Here is a 13581-nt window from a genome sequence, read left to right as displayed (position 1 = left end):
CACACACACACACACACACACACACACACACACACACACACACACACACACACACACACACACACACACACACACACACACACACACACACACACACACACACACACACACACACACACACACACACACACACACACACACACACACACACACACACACACACACACACACACACACACACACACACACACACACACACACACACACACACACACACACACACACACACACACACACACACACACACACACACACACACACACACACACACACACACACACACACACACACACACACACACACACACACACACACACACACACACACACACACACACACACACACACACACACACACACACACACACACACACACACACACACACACACACACACACACACACACACACACACACACACACACACACACACACACACACACACACACACACACACACACACACACACACACACACACACACACACACACACACACACACACACACACACACACACACACACACACACACACACACACACACACACACACACACACACACACACACACACACACACACACACACACACACACACACACACACACACACACACACACACACACACACACACACACACACACACACACACACACACACACACACACACACACACACACACACACACACACACACACACACACACACACACACACACACACACACACACACACACACACACACACACACACACACACACACACACACACACACACACACACACACACACACACACACACACACACACACACACACACACACACACACACACACACACACACACACACACACACACTGTCTCGGGTAGAGGTGGACCCACTAATCCTGGGATTGGACAATGCCTGAAGTCGTGAGTTTGACCTTCACCCAGTTTGCTGTGGGTTCCACTTGCACGTTCCTTCCACAGTTGATTAATTCTCTCTCCTCCCTTTCTGTTTTCCTTTCAGTTTGAGAATCTTGACCGCTCTTCCCAACGACTCCATGAGAGCGGTCCTCGACCACCTGGCGAGACACAGTGTTCACCTGCTGACTCTCCCGCCCCATAAACGCAGCTACCTGGCGGAAAGAGCCCTCCAGCTGCTGGTACGGTCCTCCCATCCTGTCCGGTCTTGGAAACTTCCTTCCCACTTGCCATCATCTTTGATCAAACCCTCTCCTTCGACAAACACACTAAACACATCACCAAGACAGCCTTCTTCCACCTCAAAAACATTGCCCGTCTCCGTCCATCCCTCTCCTCCTCAGCTGCAGAAACCCTCATCCACGCCTTCATCACCTCCCGTCTGGACTACTGCAACAGCCTCCTCTATGGTTCACCCTCAAAAATCATCAGTAAACTTCAATACATTCAAAACTCTGCTGCCCGTCTACTCTCTCACTCCCCGATCCGTGACAATATCACCCCCGTCCTTTACAAACTCCACTGGCTCCCCATTCCCGCAGAGAATCCAGTACAAAATCCTCCTCATGACCTACAAAGCCCTCCATAACCTGGCCCCATCCTACCTGACCGACCTCCTCCACAGGCACACTCCCACCTGCGCCCTCCGCTCTGCCGCTGCCAATCTCCTGTCCCCCCCCACCCGGACCAAACTCAGATCCTGGGGGGACAGGGCTTTCTCCATCGCTGCTCCCACCCTCTGGAACTCACTACCCCAAACCGTCAGAGACTCCTCCACACTCACCACATTCAAAACATCGCTGAAGTCTCACCTGTTCAGTACTGCCTTCAACCACTGAAGGTCACCTCACCTTCTGTCTCCTTTCTCTGTTCGTTTACTTATTTATCTTTGTTTTACTTACTCTGTAAAGCGTCTTTGAGTTTCCAGAAAAGCGCTATACAAATGAAATGTATTATTATTATTATTATTATTATTATTATGTTTGTCTATTGATTATTGTCACGTGTACCGAGGTACAGCTTTGAGATTGTTTAGTTTAGTTTAGAGATGCAGTGGCCCTTCAGCCCATCGTGACCGTGCCGCCCAGCGATCCCCGCACATTACCACTATCCCACTCACACTAGGGACAATTTTACGTTTATACCGAGCCAAATAACCGACAAATCTGTATAAGAAAATAACTGCAGATGCTGGTACAAATCGATTTATTCACAAAATGCTGGAGTAACTCAGCAGGTCAGGCAGCATCTCGGGAGAGAAGGAATGGGCGACTGAAGAAGGGTCTCGACCCGAAACGTCACCCATTCCTTCTCTCCCGAGATGCTGCCTGACCTGCTGAGTTACTCCAGCATTTTGTGAATAAACCTACAAATCTGTGTGGGAGGAAACCGAAGATCTCGGAGAAAACCCACGGAGAACGTACAAACTCCTGACAGACAGCGCCCGTAGTCAGGATCGAACCGGGGTCTCTGGTGCTGTAAGGCAGTAGCTTTACCTCTGCACCACCTTTTGTTTGCATGCTTTCCAGTTTTAAAAAAACTGTACAATCAATCCATCTACAGTTCAAAGATAAAGGTCCCAACATTTAGTGCAAAGACATAACACTGTGGTCCGATAAATCCAACTAAAGAAACTGTGTAGGAATGAACTACAGATGCTGGTTTATACTGAAGATAGACGCGGAGTACCTCAGCGGGTCAGGCAGCATGTCTGGAGAACACGGATCGGTGACGTTTGGGGTCGGAACCTCTTCTTCAGTGAAAGAAGTCTTTTCGTTGACCAAATGTCACCTATTCCTTTTCTCCAGAGATGCTGTCTGACCCGCTGAGTTATTCCAGCACTTTGTGTCTATCTACTGACTAAAGAGCTCAGAGGTCTCAAATGAGGTAGAGGTAGAGGGGAGGTCAGGCCACACAACAGCAATTCACTCGTGTGAGCAGATGATCGATAGTCAGCACGGACTCAATGGGCCGAAGGGCCCGTTTAGAAACATAGAAACATAGAAAAATAGGTGCAGGAGTTGGCCCTTCGAACCAGCACCGCCATTCAATATGATCATGGCTGATCATCTAAAATCAGTATCCCGTTCCTGCTTTTTCCCCATATCCCGTGATTTATTTAGGCCTACGAGCTGAATCTCTTGAAAATTTCCAGTGAATTGGCCTCCCCTGCCCTCTGTGGCAGAGATTTCCACAGATTCACAACTCTCTGGGTAAAAATGTTTTTCCTCATCCCAGTGCTAAATAGACAATAGGTGCAGGAGGAGGCCATTCGGCCCTTCGAGCCAGCACCGCCATTCAATGTGATCATAGCTGATCATTCTCAATCAGTACCCCGTTCCTGCCTTCTCCCCATACCCCCTGACTCCGCTATCCTTAAGAGCTCTATCTAGCTCTCTCTTGAATGCATTCAGGGAATCGGCCTCCACTGCCTTCTGAGGCAGAGAATTCCACAGATTCACAACTCTCTGACTGAAAAAGTTTTTCCTCGTCTCAGTCCTAAATGGCCTACCCCTTATTCTTAAACTGTGACCTCTGGTTCTGGACTCCCCCCAACATCGGGAACATTTCCCCCTGCATCTAGCCTGTCCAATCCTTTAAGAATTTGATATGTTTCTGTCAGATCCATGTTGTTTCTGTGCTGTATCCCGAAGCTAAACCAAAGGTGATAGAGTTGTTGACTGAAGCGGCCCTGTTCTTATTGACAGGGGGTTGGAGCAGAGGATGAGGTTTCGGGTGAGGTTCTGGACAGCCTCGGACCGCTTGTCACCTTCATGGAAGAAGGGAAGGTCAAGCAAATCAATCAACCTGATTTGCTGCTTCGTCTGGACGAGGTCAAAGGTTACTGCATCCCCGAGCAAAACAGAAGGTCGTTTGGTTGGATGCTAACCAAGGCGGGCGTTCTGGGGTAGGTTGACACAATAAAGAGTGGACTTGCAATTAATGTCCCCCTCACCCCACCACCCCAATGTCCCCTCACCCCCTCACCCCACCACCCCAATATCCCCTCACCCCACCACCCCAATATCCCCTCACCCCACCACCCCAATGTCCCCTCACCCCCTCACCCCCTCACCCAACCACCCCTTCACCCCCTCACCCCACCACACCAATGTCCCCTCACCCCCTCACCCCAATGTCCCCTCACCCCACCACCCCAATATCCCCTCACCCCCTCACCCCAATGGGACCTCACCCCCTCACCCCACCACCCCAATGTCCCCTCACCCCCTCACCCCAATGTCCCCTCACCCCCTCACCCCAATGTCCCCTCACCCCACCACCCCAATGTCCCCTCACCCCCTCACCCCAATGTCCCCTCACCCCCTCACCCCAATGTCCCCTCACCCCCTCACCCCTCACCCCCTCACCCCCTCACCCCAATGCCCCCTCACCCCCTCACCCCAATGTCCCCTCACCCCCTCACCCCAATGTCCCCTCACCCCCTCACCCCAATGTCCCCTCACCCCCTCACCCCAATGTCCCCTCACCCCCTCACCCCACCACCCCAATGTCCCCTCACCCCCTCACCCCAATGTCCCCTCACCCCCTCACCCCACCACCCCAATGTCCCCTCACCCCCTCACCCCAATATCCCCTCACCCCACCACCCCAATGTCCCCTCACCCCCTCACCCCACCACCCCAATGTCCCTCACCCCACCACCCCAATATCCCCTCACCCCAATGTCCCCTCACCCCCTCACCCCACCACCCCAATGTCCCCTCACCCCCTCACCCCACCACCCCGATGTCCCTCACCCCACCACCCCAATGTCCCCTCACCCCAATGTCCCCTCACCCCACCACCCCAATGTCCCCTCACCCCCTCACCCCACCACCCCAATGTCCCTCACCCCACCACCCCAATGTCCCCTCACCCCACCACCCCAATGTCCCTCACCCCACCACCCCAATGTCCCCTCACCCCACCACCCCAGTGTCCCCTCACCCCACCACCCCAATGTCCCTCACCCCACCACTCCAATGTCCCTCACCCCACCACCCCAATGTCCCCTCACCCCACCACCCCAATGTCCCTCACCCCACCACCCCAATGTCCCCTCACCCCACCACCCCAATGTCCCCTCATCCCACCACCCCAATGTCCCTCACCCCACCACCCCAATGTCCCCTCACCCCTCGATTATGAATGAATAGGTTTATTGGCCAAGTATGTACACATACAAGTATTGTGCCCTGGTGCTCCGCTCGCCAGGAACAACACGAACATACGGTAAACAATTAAGAATAAAGCATAAAACATGAAAACATTAAGAACACAACATTGCAGTTTGAACACGCGAGTGAAATAAACCAGAGGAAAAAGGACTACAGACGTTTGGTTATTGAGTAGAGCTACTACTCACGCAAAGAAAGCTGTTTTTATGTCTGGCTGTGGCTGCTTTGACAGTCCAGAGGGAAGTACTTCAAAGGGTGTGTGGTTAGGGTGAGAGGGGTCAGAGATGATCTTGCCCGCTCGCTTCCTGGCCCTTGCAGTGTACATGTCGGCTGCTTTCCCGAGGCAGGGTGAAGTGTAGATGGAGCCAACATTGTTTGGGCTGTTCTGTGTGCTGGACTTGGCTACATCCACAACTCCCTGCGACTTATCGCAGTCCTTGGCCGGGCTGTTGCCAAACCAAGCAGCGATACATCCTGATCGGATGTTTTCCACAGTGCATGCGTGGAAGTTGGTAAGAGTGGATAGAGATATACCAGACTTCCTTGGACTTCTGGGGAAGTAGAGGGCTTGGTGTGCTTTCTTGGTTGAAGCTCCAATGTATCAATCCTCCTGCGTTTAGCTTATTACAAACTCCGTACAGACAGCACCCGTAGTCAGGATGGAACCCGGGTCTCTGGCGCCGTAGGGCAGCAACTCTACCGCTGACCTCTTCCAACAGTTTGTGTTTTGGTTACATTTGGTGGTCGACAAGAGGCCAGATTTGGAGGAGATCCTCAGGTTGTAGGGCAGGAGGATGTTGCAACAATCGAGAGTGCGATCGTGGAGAGATTAGTCCCATGAAATGTGAATGTCGTGCTGTTTGACCTTCGTAACAAGAGGAGTTGAGTATAAGAGCAAAGAGGTCCTTCTACAGTTGTACCGGGCCCTGGTGAGACCGCACCTGGAGTACTGTGTGCAGTTTTGGTCTCCAAATTTGAGGAAGGATATTCTTGCTATGGAGGGCGTGCAGCGTAGGTTCACTAGGTTAATTCCCGGAATGGCGGGACTGTCGTATGTTGAAAGGCTGGAGCGATTGGGCTTGTATACACTGGAATTTAGAAGGATGAGGGGGGATCTTATTGAAACGTATAAGATAATTAGGGGATTGGACACATTAGAGGCAGGAAACATGTTCCCAATGTTGGGGGAGTCCAGAACAAGGGGCCACAGTTTAAGAATAAGGGGTAGACCATTTAGAACGGAGATGAGGAAGAACTTTTTCAGTCAGAGAGTGGTGAAGGTGTGGAATTCTCTGCCTCAGAAGGCAGTGGAGGCCAGTTCGTTGGATGCTTTCAAGAGAGAGCTGGATAGAGCTCTTAAGGATAGCGGAGTGAGGGGGTATAGGGAGAAGGCAGGAACGGGGTACTGATTGAGAGTGATCAGCCATGATCGCATTGAATGGCGGTGCTGGCTCGAAGGGCTGAATGGCCTCCTCCTGCACCTATTGTCTATTGTCTATTGTCTAATGTCGTGCTGTTTGACCTGCAGGGATGTCTCTGGCTGGAATCTGCCGCAGATGGAGTTTGTGGACCGTCTTGCCCTCACCCTGCGACCCGAGGATATACACAGACTGCCACAGGTAGGGGGGTCTCGGAGACCGGGACAGTGGGGAGCACGAGAAAGGCCGCCCCATTTCTGTTTCCTACCTCTCTGGACATTGAGTAGACTTGCCTGGGATTCCACCCGCCTTCTCCACAAGAGGCATCTCCAGCTGTTCCACAGCGCATCGTCAACCTACATCCTGATGTGGGTTCGAAGGTATCACAAAGTGCTGGAGCAACTCCTCAGCGGGTCAGGCAGCATCTGGGAGAGAGGGAATGGGTGACGTTTCAGGTCGAGACCGTTCTTCCGACTCCTTCATTGTCACTGGGACTCCATCGTAGAACAGAGCAGTGCAGCGGGTAGAGCCGCTGCCTCTCAGCGCCAGAGACCCGGGTTCGATCCTGATTTGCACCTTCATCCCCGTGACCGTATGGGTTTCCTGGAGGCACTCCGGTTTTGTCCCAAAGACGAGACAATTTGCAGGTTAATTGGCCCTCCGCGAATTGCCCTTACCGAGTAGGGAGTGGATGAGAAAGTGGGACTAGTGTGAAGGGCTGGCATGGACATGATGGGCCGAAGGGCCTGATTCCATGCTGTACCTCTAAACTAAACTAATCTACTCCATGGGTGACCTTCCCCAGGAGCAATGCAGTGGTTCAGATAAGTATCTCACCACTACCACCTCATGGGTATCTTTAGTTTAGTTTAGAGATACAGCACGGAAACAGGCCCTTCGGCCCACCGGGTCCGCACCGACCAGCGATCCCCGCATGTTAATACCATCCTACAACACACTAGGGGCAATTTTTACATTTATCAAGCCAATTAACCTACAAACCTGTGCGTCTTTGGAGTGTGGGAGGAAACCCATGCAGGTCACGGGGAGAACGTACAAACTCCGTACAGGCAGCGCCCGTAGTCGGGATGGAACCCGGGTCTCCGGCGTTGTATTCGCTGTAAGGCAGCAACTCTACCGCTGCGCCACCGTATCTTGGCATGGTCAGTAAATGCTTCCTTTGCCAGCACTGCACGACCTGAGAGTGGCTCTTGAAAGGCACCACATTCTTGTCCCTGTTTCTAAATGGTTCCCTGGTCCTCCGCTGTGAACTCCTCCACCTCCCTCGTCCCCCTGAGGCCTCCAGAACAAGGGGCCACAGTTTAAGAATAAGGGGTCGGCAATTTAGAACGGAGATGAGGAAAAACTTTTTCAGTCAGAGAGTTGTGAATCTGTGGAATTCTCTGCCTCAGAAGGCAGTGGAGGCCAATTCTCTGAATGCATTCAAGAGAGAGCTGGATAGAGCTCTTAAGGATCGCGGAGTCAGGGGGTATGGGGAGAAGGCAGGAACGGGGTACTGATTGAGAATGATCAGCCATGATCACATTGAATGGCGGTGCTGGCTCAAAGGGCCGAATGGCCTCCTCCTGCACCTATTGTCTATTGTTTTGGTGGTACTCAATTGAGGCGCGGGACAGGCCCTTCGGCCCACCTTGTCCATGCTGCTGTCCACACTGAGGTTGCGCTGCCTGCTGCGAATTCAGAGAATTGGCCTCCACTGCCTTCTGAGGCAGAGAATTCCACAGATTCACAACTCTCTGACTGAAAAAGTTTTTCCTCATCTCCGTTCTAAATGGCCTCCCCCTTATTCTTAAACTGTGTGGCCCCTGGTTCTGGACTCCCCCCAACATTGGGAACACGTTTCCCGCCTCTAACGTGTCCGACCCCTTTAATAATCTTAGAAGGGATCAAATAATCTTGTAATCCTCCCCCTGATTGTCTCCTGGGCAGGAGGTGCTGACCCCGGACACGGTGGAGCTGGTGGTGCGTGGCGAGGGACGGTGGGGCCGCGGCGAGGTGGGCCGACTCTGCCGGGGGCAAGAGAGCCGCTCGGAGCGCACGTCCCTCCTCAGCAAGAAGCGGAGCCTGGCCGTGAACGCCGTCAAGAGCATCGTGAAACGGCGGCCAGGTCAGTGTGCAGCTGCATCCAGCGCTGGCAATAGGTCGGGGCTGGGTTTTGGTATTGGTCATGGTTAGTTATTGTCACGCCAATACCTTCGCAATAGACAATAGGTGCAGGAGGAGGCCATTCGGCCCTTCGAGCCAGCACCGCCATTCAATGTGATCATGGCTGATCATTCTCAATCAGTACCCCGTTCCTGCCTTCTCCCCGTACCCCCTGACTCCGCTATCCTTAAGAGCTCTATCCAGCTCTCTCTTGAATGCATTCAGAGAATTGGCCTCCACTGCCTTCTGAGGCAGAGAATTCCACAGATTCACAACTCTCTGACTGAAAAAGTTTTTCCTCATCTCAGTTCTAAATGGCCTACCCCTTATTCTTAAACTGTGGCCCCTTGTTCTGGACTCCCCCAACATTGGGAACATGTTTCCTGCCTCTAACGTGTCCAACCCCTTAATAATCTTATACGTTTCGATAAGATCTCCTCTCATCCTTCTAGCTTTCTCATCCAGCTTTCCTGTCTTTAGATTTTACTTTAGAGTTTTAGATTTAGAGATACAGTGCGGAAACAGGCCCTTCGGCCCACCGGGTCCACGCCGCCCAGCGATCCCCGCACATTAACACTATCCTACACACACTAGGGACAATTTTTACATTTATACCAAGCCAATTAACCTACATACCTGTCCGTTTTTGGAGTGTGGGAGGAAACCGAAGATCTTGGAGAAAACCCACGCAGGTCACGGGGAGAACGTACAAACTCCGTACAGACGGCGCCCGTAGTCGGGATCGAACCCGAGTCTCCGGCGCTGCATTCGCTGTAGGGCGGCAACTCTACCGCTGCGCCACCGTGACCGCCGGTGATACAATACAATACATCTTTATTGGGAACGAGATTGGGAATGCGCCTCCCATACGATGCAATGAATTAATGAGCTAATCAGTATTAATTTGAGACAATCCAATGAAACAAAATTAGAAACAGTTTTAAAACAGAATAAAGTACAATATGGCGCGGAAACAGGCCCTTCGGCCCACAGAGTCCGTGCCGACCAGCGATCACACACACTAGTACTATCCTACACACACATCAGGGACAATTTTACAACTTGCCGTAGCCAATTAACCTACAAACCTGCACGTCTTTGGCGCGTTGGAGGAAACCAGAGCACCCGGAGAAAACCCACGCGGTCACGGGGAGAGCGTGCAAACTTTGCGCAGACAGCACCTGTGGTCAGGATCGGACGCGGTTCTCTGGAGCTGTAAGATAGCAACTCTACCGCTGCCACCATCGTGCCATGCTGTGGGTCAAATCACATCACTCATGGACAATCAAGTCACATGTAGTTCAAACACTGTAAAGCACAGAAAACATCCACCTTGGCCAAGCCAACCAAGTTGGTATACAGGGCGTGGAGGCCAAATCACTGAATGGATTTAAGAGAGAGTTAGATAGAGCTCTAGGGGCTGGTGGAATCAAGGGATATGGGGAGAAGGCAGGCACGGGTTACTGATTGTGGACGATCAGCCATGATCACAATGAATGGCGGTGCTGGCTCAAAGGGCCGAATGGCCTCCTCCTGCACCTATTTTCTATGTTTCTATGTCCCAAAGATGAGCAAATTTGCAGGTTAATTGGCCCTCCGCGAATTGCCCTTAGTGAGTAGGGAGTGGATGAGAAAGTGGGATAGCATAGGACTAGTGTGAAGGGATCGGTGGTTGGCATGGATACGATGGGTCGAAGGGCCTGATTCCATGCTGTATCTCTAAACTAAACTAATCTACTCCATGGGTGACGTTCCCCAGGAGCAATGCAGTGGTTCAGATAAGTATCTCACCACGACCTCCTCATGGGTATCTTTAGTTTAGTTTAGAGATACAGCACGGAAACAGGCCCTTCGGCCCACCAGGTCCGCGCCGACCAGCGATCCCCGCATGTTAACACCATCCTACAACACACTAGGGACATTTTTTACATTTATCAAGCCAATTAACCTACAAACCTGTATTTCTCTGAAGTGTGGGAGGAAACCCACGCAGGTCACGGGGAGAACGTACAAACTCCGTACAGACAGCACCCGTAGTCGGGATCGAACCCGGGTCTCCGGCGCTGCATTTGCTGTAAGGCAGCAACTCTACCGCTGCGCCACCATGCCGCACAAATCATAACAAGAGGAGTTGAGTATAGGAGCAAAGAGGTCCTTCTGCAGTTGTACAGGGCCCTAGTGAGACCGCACCTGGAGTACTGTGTGCAGTTTTGGTCTCCAAATTTGAGGAAGGATATTCTTGCTATTGAGGGCGTGCAGCGTAGGTTCACGAGGTTAATTCCCGGAATGGTGGGACTGTCATATGTTGAAAGACTGGAGCGGCTAGGATTGTATACACTGGAATTTAGAAGGATGAGAGGGGATCTTATCGAAACATATAAGATTATTAAGGGGTTGGACACGTTAGAGGCAGGAAACATGTTCCCAATGTTGGGGGAGTCCAGAACCAGTGGCCACAGTTTAAGAATAAGGGGAGACCATTTAGAATGGAGATGAAGAAAAACTTTTTCAGTCAGAGAGTTGTAAATCTGTGGAATTCTCTGCCTCAGAAGGCCGTGGAGGCCAATTCTCTGAATGCATTCAAGAGAGAGCTAGATAGAGCTCTTAAGGATAGCTGAGTCAGGGGGTATGGGGAGAAGGCAGGAACGGGGTACTGATTGAGAATGATCAGCCATGATCACATTGAATGGCGGTGCTGGCTCGAAGGGCTGAATGGCCTCCTCCTGCACCTATTGTCTATTGTCTATTGTCTTGCATTTGGCCCACAGCCCTCTAAACCCTTCCTATCCCTACATCTGCTCAAATGTCCTTTATAAGTCATAATTGTAGTGGCTTCCATATCATCTTCAGGCAGCTCATTCCAGATATGGTGTTGCTGATACAGTGGCTGATGTACGTTTAGGCGCGGAAAGATATCAAAACTGCCGAATGTCTCCTCAGTGCTAGGACTGTACGGTGGAGCAGCGATAGAGTTGCTGCCTTGTAACGCCAGAGACCCGGGTTCAATCCTGCTGTCTGTACGGAGTTTGTCCGTTCTCCCCGTGATCGTGTGGCTTTTCTCTGGGTGCTCAGGTTTCCTCCCACACTCCATAGACGCACAGGTTTGTCGGTTAATTGGGTTCGGCAAAGATTGTAAATTGTCCCTGGTGTGTGTGCAGGATAGTGTTGGTGATACAATACAATACAATATATCCTTATTGTCATTGTACAGGGGCACAACAAGATTGGGAATGCGCCTCCCATACGATGCAATAAATCAATTAGCTTGTCAGTATTAATTTAAAACAGTTAGAACAAATTAGAAACAGTTTTAAAACGGAATAAAGTGCAAGTAGATCTGTGCCGGTTCGCTGTGCGATGTGACCATCCGGCTCAGCAGGACCGGTTCATAGCAGCTATGGCCCTGGGGATGAAGCTGTTCCTGGGTCTGGAGGTGCAGGCGCAGAAGGCCTTGTATCGTCTGCCCGATGGTAGAAGTTCGAACAGACTGTTGCAGGGGTGTGAAGAGTCTTTGTGGATGCTGGTGGCTTTTCTGAGGCATCGTGTGTTGTAGATGCCCTCCAAGGCTGGTAGCTGTGTTCCCCTGGTCCTCTGAGCTCTATGGACTACCCGCTGTAGAGCTCTCCTCTCTGCCTCCGTGCAGCTGAGGTACCACACAGGGATGCCATGCGTTAGGATGCTCTCTATGGTGCAGCGGTAGAAGGTCGTCAGCAGCTGTTGGGGTAGACCAGACTTCTTCAGTGTTCTCAGGTAGAACAGTCGTTGCTGTGCCTTCTTGACCAGCGCGGCTGTGTTATTTAACCATGTGAGATCCTCCAAAATGTGAGTGCCCAGAAACTTGAAGCTGGACACTCTCTCCACACTGTCCCCGTTGATAAAGATCGGGGCGTATTCCCCGTTGTGTGACCTACGGAAGTTGATGATCAGCTCCTTGGTCTTGGTGGTGTTTAGGGACAGGTTGGCGCGGACTGGTTGGGGGGCCGAAGGGCCTGTTTCCACACTGCGTCTCTAAAGTCTAAAGGGGAACCTAATGTTTGCTTTTCCCCCGTCTAGACGGTAGCCCCGACTGCATTGACATCAAGGCGACCTTCCCAGCCGCTTGGAGCAGCAGCCAGCTCGCCGGGATGGCAAACGACCAGCTTGCCGACTGTCTGGAAACCCTGGGTAGTGACCAGGACCTGTCCGTGGAGCAGCTGAAGATCCTGGTGTCCAAGGCCAAGCAGGTGGGTCAGTGCCTCAACCAGCACCCTGGGGCAAGGCTCTAGGGTGCTGACCACAGGCCCAAGGGAGGGAGGGGCGGGGGGGGGGGGGGGAGAGGAAGGGTCGGGTGAGTCACGACAGAGGGAGAGTGTGGGGGGTGGGGCTGAGGCATTGGGTAGGGGTGCCTAGGTCATAGACAATAGACAACAGGTGCAGGAGGAGGCCATTCGGCCCTTCGAGCCAGCACTGCCATTCAATGTGATCATGGCTGATCATTCTCAATCAGTACCCCGTTCCTGCCTTCTCCCCATACCCCCTGACTCCGCTATCCTTAAGAGCTCTATCCAGCTCTCTCTTGAATGCATTCAGATAATTGCCCTCCACTGCCTTCTGAGGCAGAGAATTCCACAGATTCACAACTCTCTGACTGAAAAGGTTTTTCCTCATCTCCGTTCTAAATGGCCTACCCCTTATTCTTAAACTGTGGCCCCTTGTTCTGGACACCATGTCTTTGAACAGACATATGGATTGGGAGGGTTTAGAGGTCTATGGTCCAACTGCAAGTAACTGGGGCTACTCCAGAATGCCAACTTGGCCAACATGGTCAAACTGACCTGAAGGGTCTATTTCTATGTACAGGAAGGAACTGCAGATGCTGGT

At 51.9% G+C, this 13581-nt stretch overlaps 1 protein-coding gene across 1 annotated transcript in view; it reads left to right on the top strand.

The window, feature by feature from the left end:
* LOC144610871 (stereocilin-like) overlaps positions 1–13581 on the top strand; it is a 75895-nt gene that overhangs the window by 48729 nt on the left and 13585 nt on the right. The window contains exons 17-21 of the mRNA XM_078429840.1: positions 1003–1138; positions 3665–3864; positions 6666–6756; positions 8506–8683; positions 12775–12944. Of these exons, the coding sequence (XP_078285966.1) occupies positions 1003–1138; positions 3665–3864; positions 6666–6756; positions 8506–8683; positions 12775–12944 (775 nt within the window). The remainder of the gene's footprint in view (positions 1–1002; positions 1139–3664; positions 3865–6665; positions 6757–8505; positions 8684–12774; positions 12945–13581) is intronic.

This window comes from Rhinoraja longicauda, chromosome 38 (genome assembly GCF_053455715.1).
Source record: "Rhinoraja longicauda isolate Sanriku21f chromosome 38, sRhiLon1.1, whole genome shotgun sequence".
Lineage (NCBI taxonomy): Eukaryota > Metazoa > Chordata > Chondrichthyes > Rajiformes > Arhynchobatidae > Rhinoraja > Rhinoraja longicauda.
The sequence above is the reverse complement of the archived record's forward strand: the minus strand, read 5'-3'. Positions and strand labels throughout refer to the sequence as shown.